Source organism: Corvus hawaiiensis, chromosome 7 (genome assembly GCF_020740725.1).
Source record: "Corvus hawaiiensis isolate bCorHaw1 chromosome 7, bCorHaw1.pri.cur, whole genome shotgun sequence".
NCBI classification, from domain to species: Eukaryota; Metazoa; Chordata; class Aves; order Passeriformes; family Corvidae; genus Corvus; species Corvus hawaiiensis.
In genome coordinates, this window is record NC_063219.1 from 30,989,366 (window position 1) to 31,004,803 (window position 15,438).

The 15,438-nt window shown below is 45.4% G+C and overlaps 1 protein-coding gene across 9 annotated transcripts in view; it reads left to right on the top strand.

The window, feature by feature from the left end:
• Positions 1-15,438, top strand: part of KALRN (kalirin RhoGEF kinase) — a 484,760-nt gene that overhangs the window by 462,162 nt on the left and 7,160 nt on the right. For 8 of the 9 annotated variants that reach the window (XM_048309144.1, XM_048309140.1, XM_048309139.1 and 5 more), the window contains 8 exons: positions 4,113-4,140; positions 4,584-4,755; positions 6,880-7,001; positions 8,119-8,250; positions 9,968-10,132; positions 11,010-11,088; positions 12,222-12,422; positions 13,315-13,453. In XM_048309144.1, coding sequence (XP_048165101.1) covers positions 4,113-4,140; positions 4,584-4,755; positions 6,880-7,001; positions 8,119-8,250; positions 9,968-10,132; positions 11,010-11,088; positions 12,222-12,422; positions 13,315-13,453 — 1,038 coding nt within the window. Of the gene's footprint in view, positions 1-4,112; positions 4,141-4,583; positions 4,756-6,879; positions 7,002-8,118; positions 8,251-9,967; positions 10,133-11,009; positions 11,089-12,221; positions 12,423-13,314; positions 13,454-15,438 lie in introns of those variants that run through there. The other variant, XM_048309147.1, reaches the window with a different exon arrangement.

Below are 15,438 nucleotides of genomic sequence, written 5' to 3' on the forward strand. Positions count from 1 at the left end.
TAGAGTTCACCTAATTTCTAATTAATCAATTAATTTCTTTTTTCTCAGAGAATCGTAATTTTTGGTTTTGAACGAGGTAGCAAGGAACATGCTGCTGACTCTGCTGCCAGCACGTGCAAATGTGTCAGTATTTTATTTTAACTCAGTGACCAAGAGGTGCCATGAAATGTTTACAAAATGCTCAGCTGCTTGTCTTGGAGTAAACATGCCCTCTGCTGTTTAGGTGAAGCACCGATCTTGTTACAGAGGGCTTGATTTGCAGCCTGTTCTTAAGCTTTGGGGAAAAATATTCTCACTCCTGGTTTTGATATATTCCCTTAAAATGGGGTTGGAACATGGCATTGAAAAAATCTGGACATCCCCTGGGCCCTTCTGTGCATTGGTGTGTCAGGGCTGGGTGAAATCCCTGCAGGGAAGTGAGGTAGGCATGGCAAGGACAAGCCTGCAAAGGAGAAGCAAACCCTGGCCAAGGTGAGAACCCTCCCAGGCAGCAGAGCTGTGCTTGCAGAGCGTTTTGGGACTGGCCATTGGCATGGCAGGATGGCTTCTCCCTCCCCACCAGATAAAGCCTGTGTGCACAAGTGAAAGATAAGATTACGCTAAGAATTAGGGTGGTTGGAGTCGCTTTGCAAGTGGGCTTTGCAGCTGCTGCTGCAGATGCCTTTCTATCTTTGTAACATGAGCTTCACAAAGCAGGAAAAATACTGCAAAGTACTGAGTTTCTGGAGAAGCACCCATGCTGCTTTTCTAAAGCCTGATGTTAAGTTACACTTAGTTGACCTAGATCTAAGTCACTTAGATCCCTGCAGGTCCCCAAAGGCATTCAAGTACGTGCCTTATGTGCCTTTCTTGGTCTGAGCCCTGAAACAGCACTGGAAGAGGGAGAAGCAAGGTCTGTTTCTGGCTTTTTATTGAATAACCCTGACCTGTCCTCCCATTCCTTTATCTTGCCCCCCTCCCTCCAGCTGCCTGGCTTTGCCTGGTCAGTGTTAGACCCCACATCACGTGAGCAGAGGCCGTTTCATGTTCTGCCTCTTGTTACCTTGCATAGGATTTCCTTTTTTAGATATCATTGTATGGAAAACAAACTCTCCTGGCCACAGAGGGGACTTTACAAATTTTCACCTGCCCTGGGCCATGCAACAGGTATTCCATCCAATAAAAAAAAAAAAATTACCTTATCTCAGTTAAAATTATGTTCCAAGGAAAAAGAGCCTGGCTGTGTTTCTTACATGCACTGCAAACTGAGTTTGATCCCCTTAGGGCTTGTGTTTCCATGGTGCAGGCTGACACTGAAGATGGAGTGAGAAGTTCTTGTGCTGGATAGTTCCATCCCCATGAGTTTGTCCTCTCACAGCCAGACTGGCAGCCTCACTGGTGCAGGAGGTGTTTGCTGGGATTTTTGCAGGGAGCCCTTGTCAGCATGAGACCCTGGGCCACCTTCCCCTGCTCATGGCCACCAGGGGTGCTCGGCTGAGGGCTGGGCTGCGAGATCCTCATTCAAACTGCTGCAGACTGAGTGGGCAAGCATATCCATAAGGGGACCCAGCCCTGGCACCAGCAGGAGGCTGTGTGGAGAAGCAATACATGAGCTCCCATCCTCTGAGGGCAAGGACACGCTTTGGAGCTCCCCTTCTCCACCCACGGGGATTAAAAACCTATTTGGCAAATGAAGAAATTGTCTCCAAAGATCTTGCACTTAATCTAGGAGGACTCTATGGAGGCTGCCACCTCCTGCCACCCAGCCATAGCCCAGGAACCTGGCCAGCCTGCAGGGAGAGGCAGCAGAACCCCAGGGCTTGGGAGCAGATGTGTGAACCAGCCGAGCCGGCCCCTGGATGCAGATCTGGCTGTGAACCTTTGCTTTCCCATTTCTGCCCTTCTCACCCTATCATCTGACGCCATCCTTCAAAGCAGAAGAAATCCCATTCCCTAATAAGGTGATGCATTAAATCACTTAAACGTTCTTGTGCAGACAGACTTTCATTTCTGTCTAAGCTTACAGCAGGTTAAAGCTGTGATGTAGCTGCAGGGGTGTTGTTCGGTACCATTTGATTAATTAACAGATGAAGTTTTGGGAAAGAAAATGTAAATTTTACCCACAGACTCTTCCAATATTGTGTAGCAGTGATAATTTTCTTTCTGCTAGTCCCATGGTGAGGCAGTGAAAAAAAATTGGTAAGGCAATTATTATAAATTATTGTACCTTGGAAGTCACTACAAATGTAGAATTATTTATTTATAGGGATATCCATTGCATTCATCATTGTAGTTGCATCTTCTAATGAATCCTTTAGAGTTATAAAATAAATGTAAAGTGTTAATGGGTGTTTCTTTCTCCTGATCTCTAATCCTACAGGGATGGAGATCAGTGAATAATAAGGGAATTTAGTGCATGCTGCAGGGAAGGAAGGGTAGAGCTTTGGAGAATGGATATTTCAGTTAAGCCAAACACAAAAATGAAGATGTATGTGCAAATGAGCTGATGCCTGAGGTTACTCAGCTGAAAAGTAGATGGTGTCTGTGAGTGAAAATGGCAAGCAATGGTTATCCACAGAACAGCTTTTTCTTCCTTTGCTGTGTTGTGTGAGAGATACAACTTAATCACGAAGATCCATCTCTCTTTTTTTCACATGCACAGACAGGAGAGAGGATGTTTTCCATCCAGTACCCCATTGTACCACAATTTCTTCCTGTCTGCAGGGTCCAGGGGGCTGTGTGTGGGTCCTGGACCCTGTGGAGAAGCAGTTGCTGCTCCCTGAGTGCCTGGGCTGGCAGGTCCATGTGCTGGTGCCAGTGCCCAGCTGCACCCTTCAGAGGGACTTTGTGCTTTCCAGGTTGTGCCTGGTTCATCTGGGCTTTGTGGTGGTGGGGGTGGTAAGGGAAAGCAGACCTGAGGTTTCAGTGCTGGTACCAGAGCTTTTCCTGGGGCTATAAAGAAAGGCTGTGAAACCAAAATGAACCTGAATGTGCCCAAGTGCCTCCTTGAATGGCACCCTGAGCCATCGACCTTGGAAAACTATTTATAAAGCCAAAATGTAAATATAAATCTTGAAGATGTATCTACTTTATTTTGAAGGGTTATTGCTTCTGTTTTGTAGCCTGGTTTCTGAGCCTCTGCAAAAACCTCCTATCAGCTTTGGCAGGCCATGAATTAGGTCACTGCTTCATTGGCATCTTCCAAAATAGCTCTGAAATAAATAATAACAAAGATATTTAAGGCAAGATAAACCACACTGGTGTTTATGGTGCTTTAATATGAAATTATTAGATGGAATTTGAATAACAAGGCCTTATGAGATTATTAACACAGTTAATGAGGCTAAAACCTCTATACTATTGTACACCATAATGGAGCTAGGATCAATTCTGTAAGAACTTAGTGACAACGTCTTTGCTTTTTCCACCTTTGCTTCCAGGATTACATTGGCACATAGACACTACAGAGTAACAGTAGCTTTTCAAGTCTTTGCTAACTTGATCACTTACCTAGTTAGATAAAATAACTACTGGTTATCCAAACCTAGTTTCAAGCTGGAAAGTTTCCAGCAGTCCAATGCAAGACTGAATTTTTACTCACGTTAGTAGACCAAGAATTGTTGCAGGACTGATCCTCAGCAGTGGGCAAAATTAAGTATTTATGGTTTAGTGCTTTACATTTTTTCTCCTGAAGCTGAGCACAAGTTAAAAGATGTTTCCTCAGACCTGGTTAGTGGCCAGCATGCTGGTGACATGCCCCAGGCGCATGGTGACTGCAGGTGCTGTGTGACACAGGTCTGGAGCTGAGCACAGAGGGTGCACAAACCACCTCTGGGAAGAAGCATTAATGGCTTCATCATTATCACCCAGACAAAGAAGAAACATGTCCACCCTCCTCAGCCTTGGTGTTGTGCCTGTTACCTTTATCAGGGTTCAAGAAGCCGTAGCTTTCATTTACTTTCCCAGGTGTGTTGTCACCAGAGCTTGCTGCACCTGTTGGTTGTTAGAAGGTGCTTGTTGCCACTGCAGCACCTCTGCAGTTCTGGTTAGAGTCACCATGGTGCCTTGTGAAAACAGATGTCTCTTTGTCACTGTCTAGGAAATAAATGCCTCTATCTCTTTGTATTTTTCAGATAATCAACCCCAATTTCATCCAAGAAGGTAAGTTAAGGACAGCTGTGCTGCAGTTGTGATATACTCTGGTGCCACAGCATGCTCTGCACCTACCAGCATTTGCAGCAAAGGCAGCTCTCTGCTGCTCAGTCCCAGGGAAAGCAGGCTTCCTGCTGGCTGCTTGGCCCAGACAGCCTGGGGCCACAGGCCAGGCTGAATCCCCTGAACCTGCCCTCTCAAAATCTCATCCACCTGCCAGAGCACAGGGCTGGGGGATGGAAGCTCCCCTCTACCTCTTTCTCTGAGCTGTAGACAGCTGGCTTTTACTGGAGGGCAGTTTGAATAACACAATCCCAGGACTCCCAGCTCTTTGGGACCCAGATCCCATAGTTCATCCTATAACATATCCTGTAGCCTTGTATGACTCTAGACATCCTCACCCGGAGATTAAAAGAGGTGTTGTGTGCATGTTCCCATGGTTTTTTTTACAGTGGCTCCAGAGTTTCTTGTGCCATTAGTGGACATCACCTGCCTGCTTGGGGACACAGTGATGCTGCAGTGCAAAGTCTGTGGGCGACCCAAACCAACTATAACCTGGAAAGGACCAGACCAAAACATTCTTGACAATGACAACAGCACGGCCACTTACACGGTGTCATCCTGGTAAGGTCCTGTCTGTGGGTCCCAATGTAGCTGGTCCTGATGGTCATGTTACCTTCAAATATGGCACCAGCCTGGCTAAAAGACTCATTAGGATGCAGTTAATTAAGCCTGGCATGGCATATCAGCACATCAGTGGGGCAAACATTGGTTGGAAAGGGTCAGATTTTGGGGCTGGGGTAGCTGTATTTGTTTCCCAAGCTAGTGTAGGGTATATCCACAAAGTACTGCTGGCAGACATGAGCTTGCTCCCGTTGACTTCCTGAGCCAGCTGCAAGCCAGAAGCCAGAATGTTTACAACCTATTAGTTTGGCTAGTATTGCCTCTGCTTGAGTTTGATGCCATGATCTCCTTTGGGACTCAAGCAGAGCAAGCCCTCACCAGCTTGCAATACCCGTATCACTGGGCATTTTCTCATCTTACTGGCAGAGGTGGGGTTGCCGTTTTCCTGAGCCTTCCCTCAGCTGTTCCTAAAAAAGCCCACATGTGCTCCTGGGAAGGCTGCATCTGGCTGTGCTTGGATGGAAAGATGCTTGTCATTATGTTCCTGGCTTGGCTAGCAGAGAGGAAAACTATCTTTACAACAAGCACTGAGAAGATTCAGAAAGATCTGGAGTTGAATTCAGGTCAGGTAACAGCCTTCTGCTGGATGCTCATCTGCAGCTTATATAAGCAATTTGGGCCAAACTGCAGTGGAAATCTCCAGGAGGCAATCTTTCATTTGAACTTTCAGCACTTCTGGCTCAGGCTGAAATGAATCCAGGGAGTACAAAGTCACTGAAAGTGAAAAAAAAAAAACTAAGAGGGAAGGGATTTTACATGTTCAATAAAAAAAACCCTTACATCTGAACAAGAGCTTCCTTCAGAGACCATTGGCTTGTGCAGCTGCCCCATAGCATCCAAAATTGTCTTCAGCTATTGCTCACTATATCTCCTACTGCCTTATCTTCAGCCTCTGGCCGGGCTTGGGACGGGGGGATATTTCCATCAGGGTTCTGGTTTTCATCACGGTCCTCTGCCTGTTGGCTCCCTGTGCACTATCAGTACTTGTATTGTCTTGTTACTCAAATACTCTTCCCAGTGAAGACACTGCCTGCCAAGCAGAGGCCCAGCGGATCAGTGGCTCTTACAAATCTTGCTGGCATGAGTGTGTGGATTTCAGGGAGAGGGAATGTTTCTGTCCTGTTTTAAACCAGCACAGTCAGACCAGCAAAAGCTGCAGTGTCCAGACAGTTATCCCAGCAACCACGTCCTTCTGCAGTTCCCGACAGATTAAGCATTCAAGAACTAGCCTACTTTTGCCATCAAGGGAACTTATTGTTGGCTCTAAGCTGTGTCTCCAGTACAGCTAAAACAGTTACACAAGCGAAATCCTTTAATTCAGGCCAGCTCCCTCACACTGCATATTGGAGACTGAAGTGTGCAAACAGCAGTGACTATGAACAGACCTGCTATAAATTCATGAGACTCCACAGAGCTGTTCATTTTCTCAGATTGGCCCAAAGACTGAGTGTGTCTCACAAACCCAGTGCTGTGCTCTTTATCCCTGGCTGTTACGAGATGTCCAGCCTTCCAGCTGGGGCCCTGGTAGCAGTGTCAGATCAATGGCACATGCTCCAGGGGTCTGAAGCTCCCTGGAAATGTCCCCCTGTGCTGTGTGACTGCTTCCTGCATCTGTGGGAAGCCCAGTTTGTCTGGTGTGTGTTGGACTTCACTGCAGAGGCACAGCAGCTCACCATCTCCCACGATATGAAAGATCTGCATGGGTAAATCTTGCCAGATATATCTAGTCTAAGCATCCAGCTCTGGACAGGCACAGGCAATGTTCAGCTCCTGGACTGCTTGCTGCTTGAGTGGTCCTTCACATCTCCTCCTAGGCCACAACAGACATGAGGATTTGCCTGGCAGGCAATTTGGACCAAAGGTTTGCTCCAAGGATTCATTAACAGCAAAACCGTGACATACGAAGGGGTTGCACTTGGGCACCAGATTTCTGGAGGGATGTTCCTTCAAATGAGTTAGCAGGATTTGTGTGCATGTGTGTTTGCAATGGGGCAGGACAGGAACTATATAAAAACCATTAGCAAGTGAAGCAGTGCTTCTAACTGGGGCTTCCTGCATCCACAGTGACTCGGGAGAGCTCACCTTGAAGATCTGCAACCTGATGCCTCAGGACAGCGGCATCTACACCTGTGTGGCAACCAACGAACACGGAACCGCATCAACCTCTGCAACTATCAAAGTCCAAGGTAGCACATCAATTTTAACACAACACAGGATTTTTCCTGTGTGTGGTCCCTTGGTGGGGGCTGGGAGCATGCAGGAACAGCCCGTGCAGAGGCAGCCAGATGTGGAGCTGTGCCAGGTGAATCGAGATGTTAAAGTCGTACAACCATTCCTCAGCCACAACTCCCACTGATGGCTGAAGGCTTTGCATACTCCTTGTGCTTGATTAAGTTGTCTGACCATAAACATCACATTTGGGAAATGAAAATGCACTGGCACTGGTTCAGCTCCTGCATCCTGCTCGTAGTGCTGCTTCCCAGGAGCTCAGTGAGGTCGGCCAGGGGAAGCTCAGCTCCCTTGGGCAGCCGAGTCCCTGGGGGAATGATGCCCCAGCTGACTGCAGGAAGCTCTGGGCTTTAGAATCTGCCTGGAGTAGGAGGAACTGGGATCCAGTGACACAGATTTTCTGCCTCCCCTTCTCTTTAAAGGGACAGAGGAGGTGAGAGTAAGATTTGGCCTGGGCAAAACTTCTTTGGGGATTCAACTTGGAGGCATGTCTCCAAGCCTGAATTCTCAGCACTGTAATTAGTGACCCATCTAATTGTAATGAATATGGAGTAACAAGTTGATGCTCATTGCCTCCAGCTCTGAGAAAGGATCTGTTAGCATGAGAGATGAGAGGTGCCAGCTATGTTGAAGGGGATGGTCCAGAGATTAATGTCTAACTGGAGAGTTACAGATGCAGCAATGTCACGAGCATTTAAAAGTTGATTTGTTTGGTCTCATAAACCACCCTAGAGACCCAATTTCCCCAATTTATCCAAGCAAGTCAGTGGCTGCACTAACTACTCCTGTGTTGAAGGGAGCCCTAAGCAAAGCACAGAAGGATTTACTGGTCATTTGTCAATCTGCTCCCAAGCACACAAAGTGCCCTACACACAGAAGAACTCTGAATGCCTTGCTTTTGTCATTTTTGGGCATTCAGTGGTAACTGACTCCTCACCTGCTGCTTAGTGAAGCCCCTCTACAAGGTGCAGCTGCCCCATAGTGACCTGATGTACCTGATACACCTGATCTTCAGAAAAAGCACTAGTACTTATTGCTGTGATGCTGGACTTGGTCTTGTTTCTTCTTCCCAAGGTGTGCCAGCTGCCCCAAACCGCCCCATAGCTCAGGAGAGAAGCTGCACCTCTGTGATCTTACGCTGGCTACCCCCATCCAGTACAGGCAATTGCACCATTTCAGGCTACACTGTGGAGTACAGAGAAGAAGGTAAGTGGTGTGAGCTGTTCTTGCTGGCTGTGAGAGTGAGAACAAGGTAAGTTTCCTTTTATGACACAACAGGTCCCAAAAGCATTCCTATCACCACTGGCATGCCACTAATTGTAGCTTACAGATCACAAAGTCTAAGGCAGAAAGAAGCCCTTCTACCATCCAGTCCAACCTCTCATATATTACAGACCTTTCTGTTTCCTCTAGTCACTTACAACAAGTAAAGTGTGCTAAGCTAAAACATATCCATCACTAAGGCATCCTTTAATCATTTGCATTCTACCACCATCCTTTCTGGTGTGTGCTTCCCAGAAATGCAAAACCAAATCAGTCTCATTATTTTTTTGATCTGGATAAAGTTGCAGATCCCTCCATGCTTTTCAAGCTCAGCTCTGAAATCCATTTGTTCTTAAATCCAACCATCCTTTCTTTTCCCATGAAAAATTAACTAGATATTAAATGCACTGTTTTCCCAATATGCACAGGCATGTGCTCTTGAAAAGGGCATTTGAAATGATTCACATCCCTTTTTGCATTCTTTCTGCAAAGGTGTGAGGGTCCCTGGGCAGTAAACCTTGCCTTAGGTATATGGGCTCTGTTTTTTCCCTTCATCCTTCAAAAAATCCTACCCCATTTTATTAAGTGTGTAAACCTAACCATTCCATATGATTGCCTTCTCCTAGTGAATATTCTCCCTTGGCCCTCACTGTGCCATCAGTGTGACTGGCATTTTTGTAAAAGAATAAAAGTTCCTTTATTAACAACAACCCCCGAAACAAACAGCAAAAAAACCCAGCAGTGTTTTCAGTATTCCTCCCACTTCAAAGGTAAAACTGACTCTTGTAAAACCAACCATGACCTTGTGAGACCTGGCAATCAGAATTTGTCCACAGGACACACAAAATAAATGGGTCATGGTAAATAACATAAAGGTAAAAGGCCCTGAACTTACTAAAATAAGATAAAATTTTATTTTTTCTTGAAGAAATCACCATCTGTGACAGGGCTCTGTGTTCCAGGGGTCCTTTTCTGTTCTCTGACCCTGTACAGATGAGTTAAGTATTGCTCCTTTGGTTGCCACAGGTTAGGCAGTGGCTGGGTTTGTTTCTGATAGGAGCAGAAACACATGAGAGTCAGACATTTCTTTGCTGCAGTTCTGCTCATCTGCAAGCTGCCTGTGCTAAGCCTCAGAAAGCTGGTTCTCCTCCTGTAGCTTTCACTGTAGCCACCACATCTTCATCTGCAAAAGCATTTGGATTGCGCAGACACCCTGTCTCAGCTTCACCTCCCTTGCCCATGGTTTTGGGGGGTTTTGCAGTATTTCTGCTACTATTTCTCTCATAGCAGACCTGTCATCAAATCGTCCCTCCACTTCTGTCTTACCACACTGCCCTGAGACATCACTTGTAGCACACAGCCACAGCTACAGTGCTAGAGAGGTCAGCTTGTCCCCGGACTGAGCTTTTTCCATCATTATCAGTCAACTGAGGGGCATTTCCTTCATTTCTTATTTAGCCAGATGGGAAGGTGGCTGCAACACATAATAGCTTCCTGTGATCCATTTCTGGTTTAACAGTCTGCTGTAACATTGCCTCTTAAAAACCCTGTGGATTTTACCCTCCCAGGGTACCACCTAAGCTGGGCAGAGGAGGCCTCAGCCCTGAGCTTGCACAGTGAGTGTTTCCCTCAGCTCCCCCTCTCTCCCTCTGTCCGACAGGCTCGCAGGTCTGGCAGCAGTCAGTGGCCTCGACTTTGGACACGTACCTTGTCATTGAGGACCTGTCCCCAGGCTGCCAGTACCAGTTCCGAGTGAGTGCCAGCAATCCCTGGGGGATCAGCTTGCCCAGCGACCCATCCGAATTCGTGAGGCTCCCGGAGTACGGTGAGTGGGTGCTGCAGGGAGGGACTGATGCACATAGGAGTCCACCTGTGCTCTGTATGGTGTGTTTTGATGGCTCCTCATAAAAACAGGGATCCTGGACCAATGAGGAATACAAGAAAAGGCCTGGGAGATGCTCAGAGCCAGCTCCTGCCCCCAAAAAGGATTTTCCTGTCTTCACCTCCATCCAGGCTCAGAGCCTCCCTCTGCCACAGAGGTTATTGCAGATTCTGAGCAGGTGCCTGCTCTCTATGCCAGGACTATTTCTTGTCTTTATCTCTGCCCAACAGGGTCCATATCCTGGCTGGTGTTCATTCTGCCTTTCCAGCAATGCCAGCAGCACCAGCAGCTTCTGCTGGGCAGCCCAGCTGGGGGCTGCAATTCCACTTGGAAAATGTCTCTCCTTGAGCAATGCAGCTGGAATGGGAATGCCGTGATGGAGGCAACTCCCAAGCGCTCGGTGCTGCAGGAATTTGGGGTGCAGCTCGTTCTCAATGGTGCTGTGAGGAGAGCCCACTTTTCCCTATGTTTTAGCAGCCCTGGTGTGTAACGAGGTCTGTGACTGGCTTGGATAGCCTGTGCTGGATGGAGAAAGAGCTCACACAATATAGCTCTATCCCCTGTCTCTGTGGCCCTTTTCAGCCCAAAATTGCAAGGACAGATTTAAGTCCCCCTTATCCATACCTTCCTCTGAGGAGCTCTTGCATTTAGTGGTCCAGTGCACTGGAGCTGTGCCTGTGCAGTATGAAACTGGACTCCTAGTGATAATGTTTCCTGTCTTAATAAGATAGTCTCACGTAATTTTAAAATATGCTGTTTATAGTCCACAGCAAACTGTCTTTAACTTTGTACCTTCTTCTCTAACTTTGTTTTCTCAAAGATTCTGCTGCTGATGGTGCCACTATTTCATGGAAGGAAAACTTTGACCTTGCCTATGCAGAGCTACATGAGATTGGGAGGTAATATTAACCCTGCAATCAGTGCAATAAAACACTCAAACAATGGCTTGAAGCTTTTTCCTTGGTGGGGAGTTTAGTTTACTTTTCTAGTTAGCTTGAAAACTGCTGCTCCTTTCAAAGAGCGTTGCTTTTTAATCACTATCAGATAGTGATTAAAATACTGACTAAATTCTGTTTTTCAAGATAAGTTCTGATTTGAGAATTGCAGCTTGGCAAACTAGTGAGCAATTAGGCAGCCAAATCTCTGGAAGTTGGTATCTTCTCTGTCATCTCTGATTTGAGGTCCTGTTTTGAAGTCATGACAATTTACTGGTTCTAGATAAGCTTAATCTCAAAGACTGAGTCTGCCAAAACACTTGGGCATGTGACTGACTTATCTTTGCTGATTGGGAGGGTGAGTTGAACAGAGCCTAAACAGGAGTTGCTCATGTTGTCAGCCCTTGGTGCTCTCCACAGATAACAGATAAGGGGCATGCAAATAATTCAGGTTAATGCAATTATTTCTTCAGCTCAGATGTCAGAGACAATTCTGGGGCTGAAAGAACAGGAGTCCCTCTGGTTCTGTAGAAAACAGGGATGTATTACCAAGAGCTCAGCACACAGTTTCACTGGGTAGTTTTACTTTCAGGAATGGTACTATGGTCTGTATGAGTTTCCTAAATGCTTTCCTGACAGCTTTTTTCTTAATTTCTTACTGTGTGTCTGAAAAAGTGAGACAAAATGTTAGGTTAGTTATTATTTAACAAGGCTTTTCTTTTAGTTGTTTGAGAAAGTTTGGTCTCTTTAATAAAGCAGCTGGAGAAGGGAGACCCACGGCTAAAATAAAAGGAGACAGAACCTGTAAAAGTGGCAGCAAATTGAACCCAGGGGAGGTTGTTAGAGGATATCAGTATGGCTGCACAAAGCAAAGTGACACTATTTGCTCTCAGTGTTTCCTAATCCCCAAAGAATCTCTACACCCAGGGTAAGAGATGGAGGGCCTTTGTTGGAAAAGGTTATGAACAACTTGTTAAATCTGATGCCTTGTGAAATATTAATGTGATGAATCAAAAATCACTCTGTTATTGCACTAAAAACTAGGCATGATTTATTCATGAGGCCACTTCATTATTCTGTTTTCTTTATAATTTCAGGGGTCGATTCTCTGTAGTAAAGAAATGTGTCCACAAAGCCACTCGGAAAGATGTTGCTGTAAAATTCATTAGTAAAAAATTGAAAAAGAAAGAGCAGGCAGCACATGAAGCAGCTTTGTTACAACACTTACAGCATCCTCAGTACATCACTATCCATGATACCTACGAGTCTCCTACTTCTTACATCTTAGTTTTGGAACTGTAAGTACGCGGAGCTTGGATTCAAGTGTCTGGGTAGGAATCACAGCCCTATTAAAGCCAAGCATAAAGATCACCCTGAGTTCAGCAGGGCAAAGATTCTATTGATTGTGATGTCAAATGAAATAGCCATTTTCTGAAGAGTTTCCACTGCCTTTTCTTTACAGTAAGCAAGATTCAGAGGGACAAAAAACCTGCTTTCTACTTGGGTGAAGCTTGGGTAATTTGTCCCATTGAAAAGTATCAGACTTACCTGGGCAGTTTTGTCCACTTCTTACATTTGAGTAAAAGTGCTTCAGCTGGATCAAAGCTTACATCATTCTGATGCTTTTTGGTGAAAAGACCCGTGTAGGAACCATGCTTGCCCCGTAAGGAGAAACAGCAACCAAAACCCAAGATGCTTTGTTACAGTATATCCAACGAAGTGTATTTGGGCTGTTTGATTGATTGTTTGTACAGATAAATAAACTAGGTGGAAAACTTTTATTGGGTTAGTTTTCCCACAGAAAACATTACCAGCTGAAAATGTCAGTGATTTTTTTTTCTGCATTACGTAACCAGCTCTATAAATAAAGAGATGAATCCAAATAATTAAGATGCTCTGTTTCCAAAGGGATTGTCTCTGTCTATTGAATCCATCCTTAAGCAAATGAGTTTACTTTAAGACTGTTGCTAAATTTGTCAAGGACTGGAGATAACAACTGAAGATTAATCATTCTACCACTTCCATGGCCTGCGGTATCTTGAGATATCATTAAACACTCATCAGATCTTGCATTTTATTTTCCTCCCCTTTTTAGGTCACAAAGTTTCCACTGCAATTTTGTTTTCAAATATTAACTGTACCTAGAGATGCCATGTGATATTTCACTCACAGGGTTTGGTCTGTTTGTAGGATGGATGACGGCCGTCTCTTAGATTATCTGATGAACCACGATGAACTTATGGAGGAAAAGGTGGCGTTCTATATACGAGACACAATGGAAGCCTTGCAGTACCTCCACAACTGCAGAGTGGCTCATTTAGACATAAAGGTAAGAACAGAGAAGAATGATGCTGTTATTCTGCAGCCTGGAGCGGAGAGTTCCCAGCCATGCAGGCAGGGAGGAGGTGCAGCTGTTGATCAGAGAAAGGAGTTATTGTCCTGCAGAGCCAGGTCTTTGCCTTCAGACAAGAAATTCACCTTTTCCTTTGAGTCTCTGGTTTGTTCCCAAGGGCTTTCTGGATTTAATGAAGGAGAACGAGGATGTCTGAGAGACAAGAGTGAGATGTCACTAGCACTGAAGGGACTGAAGGGAAACTATGCATAATTCTATGGAGTATGGTTTGGGCTCACAGTGCACCAACTCAGCCACCAAGCTTCCTGAGCAGAGCTGGCTGATGCCCAGGCAGTTCAGGGCAGACCAGAAGGAGCCCGTTCCCCCCTCATATCCACAGCAGTGCCCTGGGGAGCCCAAAGCAAGGGGAGAGAGGGTGCCAGGGAGCAGGAGGTAGGCAAGGCTGGCAGGGGCAAAGGAAAAGGAAAGCAGCACACTGCATTGTGCTGCAGAGCCTGAGAAGGGAACTGGGTGGGAAATACACAGAGGGAGGGGTTCAGAGGAAGAACAAAGAACAGGTTGCACTGTGGAGAAAAAATCTGGGTATTCTCTAACGTCACATTCAGACTAGTACAGCTCGTACCTGCTTTTGTGAGCACACATGGCAGGAGGCACTGTACTGTCCTGGATTTGGCATTGTACTCCTGTCCTCCCCAGCATCCCAGTTATCTTGGATGACAGAGAATTAGCCATTAGCCATTGAAGTTGTGATCAAGTGTTTCAAGTTTTGTGATCTGCAACACTGATTCTGGTTGCCAGGGATATCAGATAATCTATAACACTTCGCAGATTTAAATGACAATTAAAAATGGAGAACGAGGGATGAATTTAACTTTCTTATATAGTGGACAGTCCAGCTTCAAGGAGATCTATTCTCATCTGTCCAAGCCCCAGGCATGTCAGATGAAGTGATACTTTCATTTTTCTGCTGCCTCTACCCCTACAAAAAAAATTCCATTTGTGCAGGACCTTATGTGAGAATTAGACACAAAAGGCTAAATCATCCTGGTTTCTTTCTATGAGATTGTTTGTATTTTTTGCTCTATTGCTATGACCTGTCAAAAAGTAGGTATTACTTGGAGGTAAGAAGCTGCAATGAATTCTCTGTTTGATCCTAAGATACTTCCCAGAAACAAGGTGGGAAGCTAATTTTCTGTGACCTACTTGCAGTTCTCCTGAATGAAGGTTGCCAAATAAAGCACCTTCAGTTGCTAAGTGGGTAGCAGGAGATGCACTGGCAGTGACAGCAGACCTATCCATGGACTGTGTTGTCCCAGGATCCTGCTCAAGGATGTGCTGATTTTGTCAATAGAGACTGCACAAGAGAAGAGCAAGTGGAGAGACTGGAACAGCAGTGTAGTGAAATTTGCTTTTCATATTGTAGCGGGTTGAGTTTGAAACCGGGCGGAAACACCAATTAAATGTAGTGGTTTTGATTCAAAATATTCATTATTTACTTATTTTCCTTCTGTGAGATAAGAATTAGGAGAAAAGCAAAGCAGGCCACAAACCTTAAACAGTTGCAGTACAATGAAAGAGCTTTATTACTAACAGAATTAAAAGTAAAGAGAAAACAACAAAACAAAATTAAAGTAAATTCCCCCCCCCCCCCCCCTTTCCAGCACTTCTCTCCTTTTATCCAGCTCACACAAGGGATAACAGAACATGGGATGTTAGTCAGTGTTGCAGTTCTTGAAAAGTCTCTCTCTTATGCTTAAGGAAAAAAGGGTTTTCCTTCAGTTGCACGTGGTTCCCAAACTGCCACCAATAGCAGACCCGCCCGGAAACAAACAGTCTGCTGTGTGTAGAACATCTCTCCCATGAAGAATTTCACAGTTCTTTCACACTACAGAACATGGGCCATCACATGGGGTTATTCATCTTTTTAAGGATAAGTTATTTTGGCCTGCACACAAAGGCTT